General features: G+C 33.9%; 3 protein-coding genes across 6 annotated transcripts; 1 reads left to right on the forward strand and 2 right to left on the reverse strand.

The window, feature by feature from the left end:
• The first annotated feature begins 180 nt into the window (after positions 1-180).
• LOC110602183 (phytanoyl-CoA dioxygenase) lies at positions 181-6,473 on the forward strand. The gene is made up of 9 exons (XM_021739638.2): positions 181-407; positions 502-626; positions 726-786; positions 1,328-1,396; positions 1,523-1,641; positions 2,877-3,024; positions 3,118-3,262; positions 3,386-3,472; positions 6,243-6,473. Exons 1-9 carry the CDS (start codon positions 353-355, stop codon positions 6,283-6,285), a joined length of 852 nt encoding a protein of 283 aa, XP_021595330.1. The 5' UTR covers positions 181-352; the 3' UTR covers positions 6,286-6,473.
• A 2,254-nt stretch (positions 6,474-8,727) lies between these two features.
• On the reverse strand, positions 8,728-11,680 carry LOC110602182 (WUSCHEL-related homeobox 1). Its single transcript, XM_021739637.2, has 2 exons — positions 9,713-11,680; positions 8,728-9,399 (listed from the first exon to the last, which is right to left on the reverse strand). The coding sequence occupies exons 1-2, from the start codon at positions 10,196-10,198 to the stop codon at positions 8,980-8,982; spliced, it is 906 nt and encodes a 301-aa protein (XP_021595329.1). The 5' UTR covers positions 10,199-11,680; the 3' UTR covers positions 8,728-8,979.
• On the reverse strand, positions 9,970-16,468 carry LOC110602184. Of its 4 annotated transcripts, XM_043951336.1 has the most exons (8): positions 16,297-16,456; positions 14,109-14,347; positions 13,916-13,971; positions 13,757-13,835; positions 13,544-13,682; positions 12,763-12,876; positions 12,043-12,250; positions 9,970-10,101 (listed from the first exon to the last, which is right to left on the reverse strand). In XM_043951336.1, exons 2-7 carry the CDS (start codon positions 14,276-14,278, stop codon positions 12,059-12,061), a joined length of 750 nt encoding a protein of 249 aa, XP_043807271.1. In that variant the 5' UTR covers positions 14,279-14,347; positions 16,297-16,456; the 3' UTR covers positions 9,970-10,101; positions 12,043-12,058. The 4 variants fall into 4 exon arrangements, with proteins under 4 accessions (XP_043807271.1, XP_043807273.1, XP_021595332.1 ...); XM_021739640.2 differs by lacking the exon at positions 9,970-10,101 and having other exon boundaries at positions 11,887-12,250; positions 14,109-14,308; positions 16,297-16,454; XM_021739639.2 differs by lacking the exon at positions 9,970-10,101 and having other exon boundaries at positions 11,887-12,250; positions 16,297-16,451.
• Positions 16,469-17,405: the final 937 nt, after the last annotated feature.

The following is a 17,405-nucleotide window of genomic DNA, read 5'->3' on the forward strand; positions in this document are numbered from 1 at the left end:
AATGTTTATTGTCACAGTTTTAAAAATTTTTATTAATATAATAAAAAAACTAATCAGTAAAATTTTAAAATTATTTTATTATATTTTTTAAAATCAAGTCCCAATTAATAATTTCCATATATCAAAACTAAATATGTATATATATTTTTTCATATTCTGCTAATTTAGATAGGTTCATTTGAACCAAACGGATGCAATAGAAATAGAGACTCGGACGAAGAGCTCTGACCTCTGAGTTTATATTTGATTCCATAGGTCCAGGGCATCACACTTCACACCGACTGCTGAAAATAGCTTATCAACATAACCTCTTGTCTTTGACTTCGAACACCGGACGAAAATAGCCAGCGCCATGGGGATCACCGGAAATCTAACTTCCGACCAGCTCCAGTCCTTCAACTCTCAAGGCAATTAACTAATCACAAGTTATGCTTCTATAAAATACAGAAGACTCTGTCTTTTATTTTCTTTGTTTAAACAATTTCTCCCCCATTTGAACAGGTTATCTTGTGTTGGAATCATTTGCAAGCCCTGAAGAAATCGATACCATGACGAAGAGAATGGAGCGATTGCTTGATGATTTTGACTGCTCCTCCACCGCCTCAATTTTCTCTACTAAGAATCAGGTTGATGCCCCAAATCATGTTTTATTTATTGGTTTTTAGAGCTTTTATTCAATTATTATTCAACCTAGAAGTCAATATTCAATATATGTTCTCTTTCAGCAAAAGTTAACTGACAGTTACTTCTTCGAGAGCGCCGAGAAGATCTCTTTTTTCTTCGAAGGTATTGAAATTCTACTTCTTGAAGTTAATTTCTGCTTTGCTAGGGCGGTGCTCCTTCTATGATTTCTTTTACCCTTTTCTTTCCCTTGGTTAGTGGTAGAACTCTTTACTTTTCCTAGTGCAAGGAATAAATAGTTGCAGCTGTTCATTAGTTGTTATATGTGGACTGTTTAAACAGTGGCATTAAAGCACAGTGTCGTGTTGTAATCTCGTTTGCAATTGGCCTTTTCAAATTCAACTAGGGTTTCCTACTTGTAATGATAATAAACTCCTTATTCCCCACTCCTTTAAAAAGCATTTCTAATTTGGGTTGGGGTTTAGTTGAGTAATAATATTATTACTAATAATCAAATGAAGGTTTATGTTTAAGCGTTACTGGTGAGAGGAGATAATGTTTAATTTTTTTTTCTTCCTGATCTGGAGGACCTATTTACTTTGTTACATGACATTTTAATTTTCTAGTGTCTTTAGTTAATTCTTGATTCTTTTGGGAGATGATGGTTTCTTGTAAGCTGACAACTGGCAATAATAATATTTGGCAGAGAAAGCATTTGGAGAGGATGGAAACTTACGGCTACCTAAGGAACTCTCTATTAACAAAGTTGGCCATGGTATACTGTTGAAATTGCAATAGTATTTCTTAATGTCATAAAATACTTCTGGAACTGGATCTATTTCACTACAATTGTAGTCATGATGATATGCAGTTTTACAACATGTGTGCTATACTTATGCAGCATTGCATGAGCATGACCCAGTGTTTAAAAACTTCTCTAGCTCTGAGAAATTTTCAAGTATGCTACGTTCCTTGGGTTACAGGAGGCCTGTGGTTATTCAGTCTATGTATATATTTAAGGTATGTTACTACACTATAATTTCAGTTAATTCTTGGCTGCTTCTTCATTGAGATAAACTGTGGAGAAGCTTAGGGAACAAAAAGCTTACTATTTATTGACCTTTGTTTTAGGTGTATGATCATAATCTTGTCTATATTACACCCTTAGCATATTTCTATAAAGAAAACACACATGGCATACAGATTTTGATTTTATGGTGATATGTTGGTATCTGATACGGGCATTGCACTTGTGAATGGTTGGATTTTTCGGATCTCTTCTAGAATAAGCATCTAGAACAACGTAAGAGATGCATTTCGGCATGGTGGGACAAAATGTGGATCAGGATATGAAGACTAACTCAATTGGGGTGCCTCAAGAAGAAGTTTAATGTATGTTTGAGTTAAATCATCTCATTGGTTACATCCCTCTATAGTGCAAAGCGTAAACTGAAGGATCTACCTTTTATATGCTATGTTACATGGCATAATCATTGTAATATTTAAGTAGAGATCATATGATATATTTTAAAATACTCCCATATTTGTATTTAACATAATCTTGACACTAAAAGAAACAAAATGATTCGGACACATTGTATTGATCGTGTGATATTTAGCTACCTTTGGGAAAGATTTCCACATCGACAAATTATCAATTGAATTAGTAATATATAAATCCTAACTTTAATATTATTAAATAATTTGGGTTAACCATTTTGATTTTAGGTCAAGTGGAAAGTAGGTTCAAAAGTTATTTAGGTCAGTTTGAGCCGGACTGTTACAATTGGTATCAGAGCCACCCTGGGTCAGAAAAATTACGCGTAACTAGTGGATCTATGAGGAAAGGGCTACCCGTGAGCCGTCCGAGACACTAGTGAACCACAGTATCAAAGGGTTTGGTTCTGGCTTAGTAATCGTATTCGATCCGATTCAGTTGTGACGAGGACGTCGTAAATTTAGCGAGAGAGTGTGATATTCAGCTGCATGCTTGATGCGGGAAAGTTTTCTACATCAGCAAATTACCAATTGAATTGGTAATATATAAATTTTAGCTTTAATACTACTAAATAATTTGGATTAACCATTTTGGGTTAAGTGAAAAGTAGATTCAAAAGTTATTTTGGTCAGTTTGGATCGGATTGTTATGAATTGATACAATAAACTTGGAGGATTCAAAATCGATTGTTATCTTTATGCTGCTTCTGAAGCTAAGACCACTGCATTTTGCTAATCTGTGAGGTCTTTACTAACAGCAACCAGGTATTGGAGGTGAAGTAGTGCCTCACCAGGACAACTCGTTTCTGTATACTGAACCAACAACTTGCACAGGGTTGTGGCTGGCCTTGGAAGATGCAACAATACAAAATGGTTGCCTCTGGGCCATTCCTGGATCTCATAAAAGTATCTTCCTTCTACTTGGTTATTTTTTCAAAAAAAGAATAATCCAATAAAATTGCTTAGTCTAATTATTTTTACTTTGGTGGTGTTTTTCAGATGGCCTGGTCAGAAGGTTTCTTAGAGGTGAACAAGGGGTGTACTTTGATCGGTCTTTCCCTTCTTATGACCAAAAGGATTTTGTGCCTATTGAAGTGAAAGCTGGTTCTTTGGTCATCATTCATGGTGATCTTATTCATCAAAGGTATAAGTTTCAAATTACTGCATTCTCATTTTCCTTTCCATGGACAAAGAATTGATATATTCCTCAACAGTTGATGACGTCCAAATTCACCTTTTGCTTTCTCTTTTTATGCTTGGGCTGCAGTTTTGAGAACCAGTCCCCAAAATCAAGGCATGCATACAGCTTGCATGTGGTGGACACTGATGGCTGTAAATGGGCACAAGATAATTGGTGAGTAAATAAGCATTCTGCCTTCCATTTTTTTTGGTACTGGATTTTTAGTTTAAATTGACTGATAAGTATGAACCAGAACAGCTGAGCAAGCTAATTTGTTCCCGGCAGTTCATTTTACTTGTATCATTCAATTGATCTTTAGAAATAAATATCCCTCAACTTTTTATTTAGTATGTCCACTTCACTTATTCAAAGAAGTTAGCATGTCATATGCATGTTGTATTACTAGATAAAATATTTTTCAACTTGTCTGTAAGTTTTGCCTGAGCGAAATCGTTATTGACATTTTCCCAAAAAAAAAAAAAAGTTGTCTTAGTTTTATTAGCTTCAAGGTTATGTTAGTTTCTTGATCCATCTTTATTAAATTTTCAAAAAACTAAAGTCTCCTGAAAAATTGATTACTTTCAAAAGGTATAATTGATATTAACTATAAATAATATTTCCAGAATTATAAATATACATAGAATTCAATCATATATAAATAATTTCCACAATTTATTTCATTTTCCCTCAATTTATAGTTAACATTTATGCCCAATACCAAATCATGATACATTTGAATGGGTTTGAACTTTTCATTTGCTTAGGTACTTGTTCATCAGTATCAGAATTCTTCCTATTTATATTATGTTATATTATTTTAACTATTATAATATAGTATTTATTGTCTATTATACTAACTTATTAGCTACACTAGAATTTGTAAAATTATTTTAGAGAAAGTAATTGCTTTTGAAAGGGTTGAATACATCATTTGACCCCCGGAAGTTTACACCAAAAGTAAATTGACACTTTGATCTATTTGTGGTTGACATTTAACACCTTGTACATGATTGTTATGCGCTTAGACTTTTCGTTACCGTTATAAAGTTAAGGGGTTTAATAATTATAATTTTATAAAGTTTAGGTGTTAAATGTGATCACATAAAGCTAAGGGTACCAAGTGACTTTTTAGGTAAAAGAGCAGGGGCTGAAAGATGTATTTGGCCTTTAAAATGGGGATTTCTTATTGAGAAAAGTTAGAACTTATAAAATTAATATAATAGTGCTATATATTGACAGAGAAGCTGCAATTATTATTATTATTATTATTAAAAGCAAAAATGAAATAAAAACTTCAAAATCTAAAAAAGAATATATCTTTCAAATTAGGATTAGTATTTATATATAAATGATAAATAAAAACTATAGAAGTTAAAAAATTCACATGCAAGTTCAAAACCAGTACAATGAAAAAGAAAAGGAAAAAAAAAAAAAAAAGAAGAAATCAAGCAGTGAAAGAGACCACCCCCATAGTATCCTGTTGGGTGGGGCGGGAATAGCTTCCCACTTTTATTTGCACTCTAGATTTTATTTTAGTCCTCATCTAGTGTTGTCAATTCTATGAAGTATGGCATTTCAGCGGGCTTTTTGTAAAATTAGGGGTGGGAGAAGAATTATTTGTGTATTTAGAGTTGGAGAAAAATTATTTGCGGATTTAGGGTTGGACTGCCAGGTGACAGCCGAAAAGATAGTCTGGCGCCTATTTGACAGGCGCCAGACATTTTTTTTTTTTTAAGAATGGCGTGGCGCCATTCTTTTTGTTTTTTTAAGAATGGCCTGGCGCCACTTAGAATGGCGCCAGACCATTATTTTTTTATTTATTTATTATTTATCTTTTTTATAACATTATTATATAATTTAATAATTACTGATATTATTTAACAATTTTACTGTATTAATTTATTAAAATAATAAAAAATTTTATCATTAAATAAATATATACAACATTATTGAATTATTTTTATATATTTAATTACAATCGAATTGTTTTTATATATCTAATCGCAGTATAATATTAATTTTATAATTATAAAATTATATATTATAGTAATTTTTTATTTAAAATTAATAATAAAATTTATTAAATATTAATATATTAAAATTATAAAAAATATTTATTATTATAAAAATATCTAATATTATCTAATTACAATCGAAGGTGCTTAGATCGCTAGTACGGAAGTGTCAGAACCCTTCTTCACGTTAGGCGACCATTTAATTCCTCCAGCACGCATGCGGGCAGAGCTGCGAATTGACTGGACTTGCTGCCCTTCTTCAAGTCACATTACTGGGCTGGACTCCTCGTGCTGGACACAGACTCACGAGCAGTTCGATTTGTCCCGTGTTTGTCTGAGTGAGGACCGAAGATGCTGGACCAGCTAAATGAAGTGGGTTTCTGAGACCTTAGGCCTATTTCACTTTTTCGGGTTTAGCTTCCCCTAGAGTGAGAAAAGTCTAGCGGTTATCAAATTATATAATAATATATTTCATAACTCTCCAAAATATTAGGACATTAATATTATTCTGTAATTATATACGACTGAATAATAGCAGTCCAATAAAAATAAATTTAATTTTAAATATTTATACACTTGTATATTAATTAATTAATATAATTATAATATTTTAATAAATAAAAAATAATAAAAAAAATAATGGCCTCTAAGTGGCGCCAGGCCATTCTTAAAAAAAAAAAAAAAATGGGCGCCATTTAGAATGGCGCCGGGCTTTGGCGCCTGTCAAATAGGCGCCGGGCTTTGGCACTGGGCCCTGGTGCCTGTCAAATAGGCGCTAGACTCTCTTTTCGGCTGCCACTTGACAGTCCAACCCCAAATCCGCAAATAATTTTTCTCCAACCCTAAATCCACAAATAATTCTTCTCTCAGTTCCTCCCAAACTTGTCAATTGCTTTTGTACTGAAACTTGCTGTCTTTTACATCTCCAGGATTAGACGAAAAGTGGAGCCAGAACCTCTCTATACATCCTGATCTATCCTTTCGAATCCATAGCCAGTTTTTATAAAATGGGCGACTTTTGCATGTCAAAACAGAAACCATGTTTTCTCAGTTGCAACCTTGTGAACTCGGAGTGTATGTTTTTCTTATTCCTTTGCTTTTTTCATGTACATTAGATATTATAATAAAATAAAATAGAAGGCTGTCTTAGCACTGTAAAATGTTTAATGGTTCCAATTTCTATCTTTGCTGGTGACCAATAACCATTCTACATTTCTGATATTGTGCATCTGCATGTAACTGAATAACTTTTGCTCTTCTATTTTTAGTCTGCGAATATTATATTGCAACAATTGCCCCTCATTTATTTCTTGCAAAAACAAGTTTCTTCCTCCTCTATTGCCGCTGTAGAATAAAGTATTTCATGAAACAGCATTTGCAACTCACTTTTGTCGGACAAAATTCATAACCTTGTTCCCGCAATTTCTTCTACTTTGCCAGAATATCCTAATGGATTTCTAGAGAGTTTGAGATAAAATTTTGCAAAATCATTCATGATTGTATTTTTATGCATAATGAAAATTTTTCAAATTAAAAAATTTAAAATTTTTTTATTTTAAATAAGAATTTTGTAAGAAAAAAATTCAATTGAATTGAATTCTTATAAATTTTTTAATTAATGAAATATTATTATTAATAAAATGCAAAAAGAACGAGGGTCAATCCGCATTTTCCTGTTATTTTTCTGTAATGAACGTTTCCATTGTCAAACCAAAACAGAATGGACGACGCAGGTGTAGTTGGCTGAGATAGTAAAGTTTCTTGAGGTGGTGATAATGCCTTGGAACGTACTTTACGGAACCGAGTGGCCCTTGTGAACTTGAGACTTTTCGTGAGAATTTGACAACCAATGGGCAAGAGAATCAAGAAGCAAAAACATAATCAAGAAAAAGGAAGAAAAAGGAAGAAAAAGCAAGTACTAAAGTTTGTAGTGATTCTTTCAGATACTTGATCAGAAAAGGGGATGGGCTGCCGAATGATGTGGTGTACAAAAGACGGTGATAAACCAAACTGAGAGTCGAGTCATTGTAGTTCCCAACTGTGGGATCTTAGTTGTCTTATTGGGACAGGGAAGGACACAGTGAGTTGAAAAGAGACACGAGGAGGGTTACTAGATTCGTGTCAAAAGGCAGTGGAGGCAAGCAGGGGCCGCAGCAGCGGCAGCCTCCCCTATTTTTGGCCAAAAGTAAACAAATGCTGCCTGCTTGCAGACCACTACTTAGATTTTCACTGGATCACGCTCTCTATTCCTCGGCAATCTGCGCCTCTCTCTTTTCTTCTTTGCACAGTACTACCTCCCCTAGTTATACTAATACTATATGCAACTGCTGTTCCTCTCTTTCTCTTCTTTTTCTCTCTTCCTTGCTTTTTCATTTACACCCCAGACATTCAGTGATGATAGCGCTGCAAAAGTTTCAGTGGCAATTTATGGGCAGCCCTCCTCTCTCCCCTACACGTAACCATAATCATATACACATTCGAAAGAAAACCATAAAGCAGAGGGGACCCTTGGGTGCATTTGAGTCCAGTCCCATCTGTGTGTTTCAAGAAAAATGCTTTCTTTTTCTTTATGATCATGTTATTATTTGCTTTTGCTTTTTGTTAGGGATTGGACTTGGGATGATTTCGTTAGTTATAAATTAAGTTGCTAAGCTAGGGAAGGCGGGGTTGCTTTGCCTGGCGCATCCAATTGTGTATTACAGCTGACAGTTTTGCGTACTATGGTCACTGCCCTAGTTTTCATGAGCTTCTTAATGACCAAACCCAAAGAGCATCGTGTACACCAAGCCAAAAAAAACAGGAAAAAAGAAAAAGAAAATATAAAAAGTGTGTCCTGAAGGTTTTCCAATAATTGTTGTTGCTGTTCACAAGTATTTGTTATGAGATATGATATGGGGCTACCCCTGCCTGCGGGAGAAACTTGTGAGCTTGATGCTTGTACATCCGGCAGCTACAGTAATTGCAGAGTCACATGCGGTTCCCACATCTGCTGTTAGGTTGGGAACATAAAATACTTGTAAACCAACTCAATATCTCACTTATGCATGCAATTATTCTAAAATCTTTGGATGCTGAAAACGTAATGGCATGGAGGATTGGTCCTATGTTGAATAGAATCTGCAAATTGTAGATGTGACATATAGCTAATTAATCGATATTCATATGTTACACCATCGCACTAACTAGAGCTTGATGCAAATTGTTAAAATTTATTCCCTTGATTTGATTTTTTTTTTTTTAGTTTGAACTGGATCGGAATGTGTTGGTCATCGAACATACATGAGAATACTAAATTATTCTAGACATAAACCTCAAGAACCCCACCATATATAGTCAGTCCAATCCCAGGTCACTTCAACATCAACTCTTTCACATCCATCACCCAAACCAAAACTCTCTCTCCATCCAAAAATAAAACAAAAAAAGAAAATTACCATATCATCTTCTTTATAGGAAATAATGGAGGCATCCCTTGGTTTAAACCAACATGGTCCAAATGCATTTTAGGGCAATGCATCCCCACATTACCTCTACATGTCCTTATCCTACACTGTTGCACAGTCCCAATTTTTAACTAAAAAACATACTGAAATATGTTACTCAGCTTACATTCATGGCAAAACAATTAAGAGCTGGATTCTGACCACATGGGTTAGGCTGTTTCCTTCAGTTCTTCAGAGGAAGAAACTCAAAATACTGGTTGGGACTCATCAGTTTTGTATTTATGGCTGTGATGGCTACTTCAGTGTCGTTCTTGCTATCATTAACTCCGCTGCAATCCTCACTGCACAGTGGAAATAGGTCTAGGGTTTCAACTTCTCCAATTTTATTCTCATCATTCTCTGTTCTTCTGTTGGATTTAAACCATGAACTCTGCCTTTGAGAATTTAAGAATGTTGAACTTCTTGTGGTCATGTTGTTTATGAGATGTATAGGATAAGAGGGGCAGGGATCCACTGCAAGCCACTTTGTTTTCTTCTCTAGACTGCAACTCTTACGTTGGTTTGATTCCCTCTTCTCAATTTGTAAGCACCCATGTGGTGTTGTGCTTTCTGTTGTTCCTGCTGTAAGAATTGAGACAGGTCCCTGAAAAATACATATAATAATAAATACCAAGTAAAAGAAAAAAAAAACAAAAGCCAGCCCAAGAATTTTCTGAGCTCTTTCACAACAATAGCTCCAACCGAGGACGGAAAGGCAGCTTAATTTTGAGAAAATATCATGCAAAAGCAAATAACCGTTATGTTCGTTAAAAATAATTTATTTTTTACTATTTAGTTATAATTTAAAAATAAATGACGTTATTAATTTATACAAACGTTGATTTGGTTTTTCATCTTTGGTTAAATAAATTAAAAAAATTATTTATTCAGAAAAACATAATCAGATGAGAACGCACCTCTAAATTCTCACTGCAGCTTGAAGGTGGTACCAAAGTCTTCTTCTGCAGTTCAACTGATTCTTTCATATCCAGGCTTCCAGTAATATCATGCCTTAGCACTTTACGACTAGCCTCTACTGCACGACGGCGTTTTTGTCGTTCTCTTGCTTTGTGGTTTTGAAACCAGTAGAACACGTTCTTCCCTTCAATCTTCCCAAACCTACGAAGATGTGCAGCTATTTGTTGGATTTGTTCTGCTTTTGGCGTTCTCGTTCCACGTCTGTACATTTCTTCCAGTGCTAGTAGCTGCTCCGGCGTTGGGCTCCACCGTGAACTCATCCCCATTAATTGTTGCTCGTTCATGATCAGTTCTCTCCTATTTTGATCCCATGCATTATTCTCTGAACCTTCATGCATACACATCATATATATATAACTTAAAGATGAGGATTCTGCAATATAGACTGAATCATTCATGTTAAGCTCATTTTTTTTCGCCGCCATTCATCATCAGTTGCCACAATATTTGCAGCCGTAGCTACGGTGCGAAATGATCAAGTTCTATATATACTAGATTGGGATGAAGAGAACAAGAGAAAAGAGAGAGAAATGGAGGAACAGATGAGAAACCATTTTGGTTTTCTGGCCACAAGAAAAGAGAAAGGGTTTCAAGGGGAAAACAGTATATGTATTGACCACGCTACAGAGAAGGGAGAGAGAAAAAGACAAAGCAATTAAGTTGCAGAGGCTGCGTGGCATTCTCGGAGATATATAGGAAGACAGGGTCTATAAATATATGGATTTTATATGGATGTCATGTCACTACTATTTTACAACGTGAGTCCATACAAAACGATAGAGGTTAATGCTTCCTGCTGCTTTCCTCCTTGATCAAGCATTCACCATCTAACTATGCTTACTTAATACTATGATTATTCGACGATATTAATTGTCACTCTTGACTTTTGTCTTATGCCTTTCCCTTCTCTCTCTCTTGAAAAGGTTTATCCAAAGAGTACTTGCTTCCTGGAGCCGTGGAACTCAGATAAAAGGTATCTAGTCTAAGGAAGATTACTCATGTCATATATAAATTATTTACATTTAGGGATTCACTTACTTTTTATTTTATTTTTAATTATCCAAAGATATATGTATCGACCATGTTGAAGTCTTAATATTATTAATATTTTTTTGAATTATTATATTTTGTTATTTATTTAATAAATGTACTTTGACATATATTGTCTCCTATTCTTTGGGAAAAAAAAAAACAAACTTGAGTTTCCATATCTTTGCCTGGAATCTTATCCATCATCTATTGGTCCTTTGGTAGTGTAAAGTGCATGTCCGCGTGGATGGTGAGTCAGAGACATATCATTGTTGCTGAATTATGCTTAGCTGGAAATGTATAGTTGCTGTATTATTTGTACAATTGTACGGATTGGAGTGGATCGATTTTCTGATTTTTATTATTTTCTTTATGTTTTTTGCCAAACTCATTGTATGACAATGCATGCAGCCGACAGTTTTATGGTCACAGATACGAATCCTGTCTCAGTTTAGGCATCTGTTGTACGTGGATGATAAACTCTTTCATACTGTTTTCATCATTAATTAGTATTGAAATCTCAGGTCATGCATTGGATCACACAATATTAAACTATAATTAGGGTTCGTGCTATTAGAAAATAGAATTTGGCAGTGATGTGATTTAAATTATGTGATCTATTCCAAAGTGCCTCGTATCACATTTACTAGTTAATTAAGATAAATCATGTCATATTAAAAAAAATCATTTTTTAATATTAAGTTTAAATTTAAATTCTGTCTTCTACTCTAAATAACCTATTATTCCCTTGTTAAACAAAAAAATTATACATAATGGTTTATGTGTTACACTTGAGTTGATTTGATCAAAATTGCCATTGCCGGGTTAGACCGAAACCGGACCAGAATTAATCTGATTAAAATTGAAATAATCAATGGTTTTTATGTTATCTAAACTCCATCTTTTTCCTACATGAAGTTTTCACATTGCTACTCCCAGTTCACAGGAAACAGTTTATAAGCAAGGAAGAAAATAAATTTGGTTTCTTTCTAATTGTTAAATTGACATACAGATTAAAACTGTTACTACAGAAAATCCTACATCCTTCAGATAGGGTAAATAATTGTTCTACACTTCTACTGAAGGTAATGCTAAATTCCCTCCCCCCCCTTTTTCCCTAATGCAGGGAAGAATACAGAATTGATTAGGCAACCCAATGTGGGTTTGGACACATTGAAGTGATCCTGGTTTTTGAGTTGAAGCTGAAGCTATGTGGATAATTGAACTGTACAAAACTGACCTGAGATGTATGGTTGCTACTCAAGAAGCTTGTTACAGGTGCCAACTCCAACAGCTGCGGCGAGATGCCAACCAGCATGAATGAAAGGAGTACTAGGAAAGAAATCATCTGCAATGAAAAGAACTCCTCCTAACAAAGATGACATCTTATGCAGATTATGTGCCATCCTTAAGTCTGGATCTTTTAATGCTCTTTTTGCAAATGCCACCTAAAACACCAAAAACAGAAATCAATAAAATACAGTTTCTAATCACCTGACATCAAAAGATTGAAGTTATTCATGATTTTTAATCAGGGTAACATAATGGTGACAAAATGAAGAAACGTAATTAACCCTGGTGGGTGATGACTAAAAGGCATATCTATCCAAATTTTGAAATTTGGTTTGTCAAGCTCCATTGGGTAGGGACTTTTAACTACGCAATGTAGAAACTCTAGTTGTCTTGAGAATAGAACATTTTTAAATTCTTTGATTAATAATCATGTCATGGCGGCACAAGGATAAACTGTTACATGTAAATAGAAGTGACTCTAGCAGATGTTTGGAAAATTAAGATAGCATCTGTGAAAAACACTAGTTATTTGACAATAACAACCCGACCGCCATTTTACCTTCATTCACTAGTTTCCCGGATTAAAACCCAAAGACGTACAATGGCAAAGAAAAGCTTAATTTAAACTAAGATCAATACAATCAAAGGTTAGCAGTAATGCAGTTACCTCCATCATCCCTGTGTGAACAGCAGACACCATTAAAGGCTGGATAGGCAATAATGCTGCAGATGCTGCCATCAGCAACTTAGGGTTCTCATTTCTAAGGGCTCTTGATAAACACTGCAAAAAGAACCTCAGTAATCAATTTATTCTAAACGAGAAACTAAGAATGGTTAAGGCAAGTGTTAAGGAGGTGGTGGCAAAGGAAGAGCTAAAATGCTGAACATGACTACTGTAATATCTATCCCAAGGTTACTAGATATATCTACACTGACAGCAATTTTTACTGTGAAGAATTGATATTTAATTATATGGTTGAATTACCATTAGAAAGTGATCTTCCGTCAGAAGTCGAGTAAGAAATTGTATGATAACAAAAGAAAAAAATTACCATTCAACATGGTAAAATAGATTACTACAATATCCCATAAATAATTATTCAAAGATGATTATATATAAACCAGTTATGATGGAAATTAGCTTTGTGCAAAAGAAGCACTAGTTTCAGAAACATTTTTCAAGTTTATAACATATTCTAATTAATGTCACATGATAGGCTTGTGCACGTTTTGCTCCAAAGTTTGAGAAAAAAAAGGTTATTGTAGATTAGATGATATAGCACCGTTGCTGTGGTATCATTGTACAACCAAACCACCTCCCCTGATTTTCCTCTTGAAGAATAAAGCTAGCAACTTGTTCAAGTTTGTCATATATTCTCAAATGTCAGATGACAATAACCTTGTGCAAGTTTAATTGCAAACAAACCAAGTTATTTTACACCACTTACTATTGTTGCGGCAGCTATCATCGTATAATCAAACCATCTCAAGTACTTCCTGATTTTTCCTCTTGAAGAATGATACAAACTCGAGGCAACTCCAACACCAACCAATGAGTTAGCATACAACTTAGTATTCAGGTTCTTCCTGTATAAAAGGTAGAGCATTAATCAGGTGTAGTTGTGCAAGAATATTCTCTTTGTTAGGCAAGAAAACATTACCTTGGAGCCTGGAGTCCTAGAGCAATAAAAGGAATTGATGTAACCACATTTGCTACTGTTTCTGCAAGATGTTTATCACCTGATGAAAGTACAGGAACTTAGAATGAATAACAAACAATTGCATTGATAACTAAACCTAAAAAAGGCAGTTCACTTCACCAGTAACACAGCACTTGATGGGCCTCAAACATCCTGGTCTTTGTTGCCACATTCTCCTGGATAAGCATAACTAATATATTATAGTAACGATATTTACCAGTTTAACATCTTTAAATTGTTAAAAAAATTCATTCTAATGACAATCTAAATTTCAATAATATGTGCATTGAAATTTGACAAGGTTTATACATACTGAAGTAATAACCGCTGCTCCTCTGTATTAGTTAGACTTCCACAGGTTGATGGGGAGAAGTTCCCATGTTGAGTCATCTCTTCCAAAGCAAATGGGGAGTGAGGCACAACATGGATCCCATGCACACCCTCCAAAGCATTACTAGGATTCCTTGTACTCTGGGGGTTCATAATGTTTAACGGTCGTAGCCAGCAAAATTGCTGGCATAAAGTGGAAGATGTTAATATACTGCACTAATTCTGTACCATAAAAAGAGCATTGTTATACACAAACATGTATATGTATCCTATAAGGACTCAAAACAGGGTTCCTTATTCGCATAAGCCAACTGAAGCAAAGAAGTTGAAATTGTGAAGAGAAAAATGCTTATTATTGATAAAATGGATCGAGCCTAACTCCACTACAAAGGGTCCTTGTAGGGGGAATCACTCACATCATATATGAAGCACTTTTGTCTTATACCCAATCAATATAGGACAATACACCCACTTTACACTTAGGACTAGACACTTGAAGAATGAAGTTTATTGGACTAGATATCCATAGATGACTCAATATCGAGACAAGGATGGCTTTGATACTATGTTCACGACAAACCCCTCTTACAAGTCAAGGCTGAATCATTTTATCAACACTTGTAATCATATAACCATATAAAATTGAATTTTCAGCTAAAAACTGGTTTGCGCTGCATGGGCAGCTACAAACCAGAGGGCATAACTTAGTTGTCGTAAGTTGCAACATAATATACTAAAAAAGAGAGTATCTGTGGCAATTGTGTTTTCCTTCACATTTACTAAATAATTTGTCGGTAGGCTACTAAACCTAGGAAACTAGTTCTCCTTCATTATTTTTTAAAGCATTTCACAGATGACTGTCTTTATAGCAGAAAGAAATACTGAAATATTACATAACTCAGCTGAACTTAATGAAGCTTTAATCTCAAACTGTTTGGTGTCAGTTACATGAACCTTTGCCCTACATTTTGTCAATCATATTCATTAGAGATTCTTAGCAATCAAATTTAGCTCACTTCATCTCTCATCATTTTAAATACCTCTACATAATGAAGTAATCTCCATCCTTTGAAGAAATTTATTGACTCTTATAAAGATGGAAGTATTATGATAAGGAGAATGAAGGATGTTGCAAATGAATAAGGGACTTTGGGCTTGAAATTGTAATAAAAGAAGAGTATAGAAGTTAGTAGGGAATTAGTTAGATAGTGGCAGGAATAGTTATTTCTTTACAAGAATACATATAAATAGGGTAGCTTGTATCAAGGAAGATCCACCATTCAAGAATCAAATACAAGAAATATCTCTTCTTTTCTATTTTCTCTCTAAACCTCCTTCCCTTTCTGTTTCTTTTCTCAATCCAATCTATTCCTCTCCTTTGCATGGCTAATAAAGGAAAAGGGAAAATAGGATGTAGTTTTCCTGTGGCCATCATTCACAAAAAAAAAAAAAAGAAAAAGTTACAGACCATTATGTTTCAATCCATTTCTTAAACTTCCAAAACACACCAGCCACTTCTGACTTGAACATGAGAAAATAAATCCAACAAACAGCATGGAACTATCTACTCTCATTAACACCTCTACTCAGTCTAAGCCAACTGCAAGTAGAGCTCAGTGCACGGTCAAGACTGATCTTTGAAAACTAACCCCTAGATAGAGTGGTATATACAACTTATGAACCAATTCCAAGCTAACAAATATGAGATTCACCCCATCCAATAGTCTTATGCTTACTATGATCAACGAATATAAGCAAGAATATCATAAGGACGCCCTTCTAAAGCAAAACTATTAATACAAGCATCCCAATCCATAAAAGAAAGTAAAACCCCTCTTATTCCCATTATTTGAAAGTCTAAGCACAAAAATAAGCAGTTATAAGAAATTAGCCGGCACTTAATCAAGGTCATGAACGCACTTCAAAGACCCAATAAAGTTTGAGACCAAAAACCATCTTGTCCAGCTGGTTTCATTCAAGAACTCTACATTCCAAATGAAATTCACAAGGAAGACAAGAAAATCATAAAGGGTCATGAAAGCATCACATTAAACGAACATAGATTGCAAGAGCAATCATTTTGGAGTATCAATCAGTATATTCACATGTAGATCGAAGTACATGCAAATGCATATAGTCATGTAAATGATAGGCCAAGAAGAGAAGTATACCTGAAAAGCTGTAGCAAATGGGTTTAGCTGATGAAGAATTTACGAGGGCTGTGGTATAAATATAGAGAAGGAGAGGAAGTTGTTAGCTGCTTCAGTTGGAAACTTGAAATGAAAATGGGAACTTTTGTTTTTTTCTTCAAGCAGAAAGAGAATATGATGCGCACGCCTCCGAATCTTCCATTTTTGAGTTTTGGATTATGCGCATATTCTACTTCTCTACTGAAATTGTGCCATCTCTTTATTATTATTCTTCTCATTATTATTATTATCATTACTATTGCTTCCTTTTTCTCTTTAAAAAACAAAAATATAATTGAATTATTTTTATATTTTATAAAAATAATTTGAAAAAAATGAAAATTAATAAAAGATTATATGGTTATATGTTAATTAAGAAGTTTATGTAAATTGTTTCTTTTATATGAGTTGTGATTTATGTAAATTGTTTTCAATTAACCACGTGTAATATATCATATAGTAATTTAATATAAAATAATAAATATAATTGATAAATTTTAAATTTTCTTCAGAAACATGAAAACTAATTTATAAAAAGTTATTTAATAATGGGAGATTTACATTTTAGTTTTGGAGTATTGCCATTATTAACAAGTCAGTTCTTACATTTTCAAAAATCTATTAAAACGTTTTTAACTTTTTTTTGCGTAAACGAAATAGTTTTTCTGTCATTTTTTCAGTTAAAAATAAATAAAGAATAAGAGAAAAAAATTTTAAATTTCAATTTTGCCCTCAAATAAAATCTCTTATTTAGTTTTTGGATATTGCTATTATTAACAAGTCAGTTCTTATATTTTCAAAAATCTATTAAAATGTTTTTATCTTTTCTCATATCTATTATAACGTTATTATCGTTTATTTCCGTCAACGAAATAGTCCCTCCTCCTCCTTAAAAAAAAGAAAAAAAGAAGAAGAAGAAGAAAATGATGATAATGAGGGAGAAGAAGAAGAAAAAGAAGAAAAAAGAGGAGGAGAAGAAGAAAAATCTCTTCCTCCTCCTTAAAAAAAGAAAAATACAAAAAAAATCAAAGAAGAATATAAAAAAAAATCGAAGAAGAATCAAAGAAAAAGAAGAGGAAGAAGAATCAATG

The sequence above is a fragment of the Manihot esculenta genome, chromosome 15 (genome assembly GCF_001659605.2).
Source record: "Manihot esculenta cultivar AM560-2 chromosome 15, M.esculenta_v8, whole genome shotgun sequence".
NCBI lineage: Eukaryota > Viridiplantae > Streptophyta > Magnoliopsida > Malpighiales > Euphorbiaceae > Manihot > Manihot esculenta.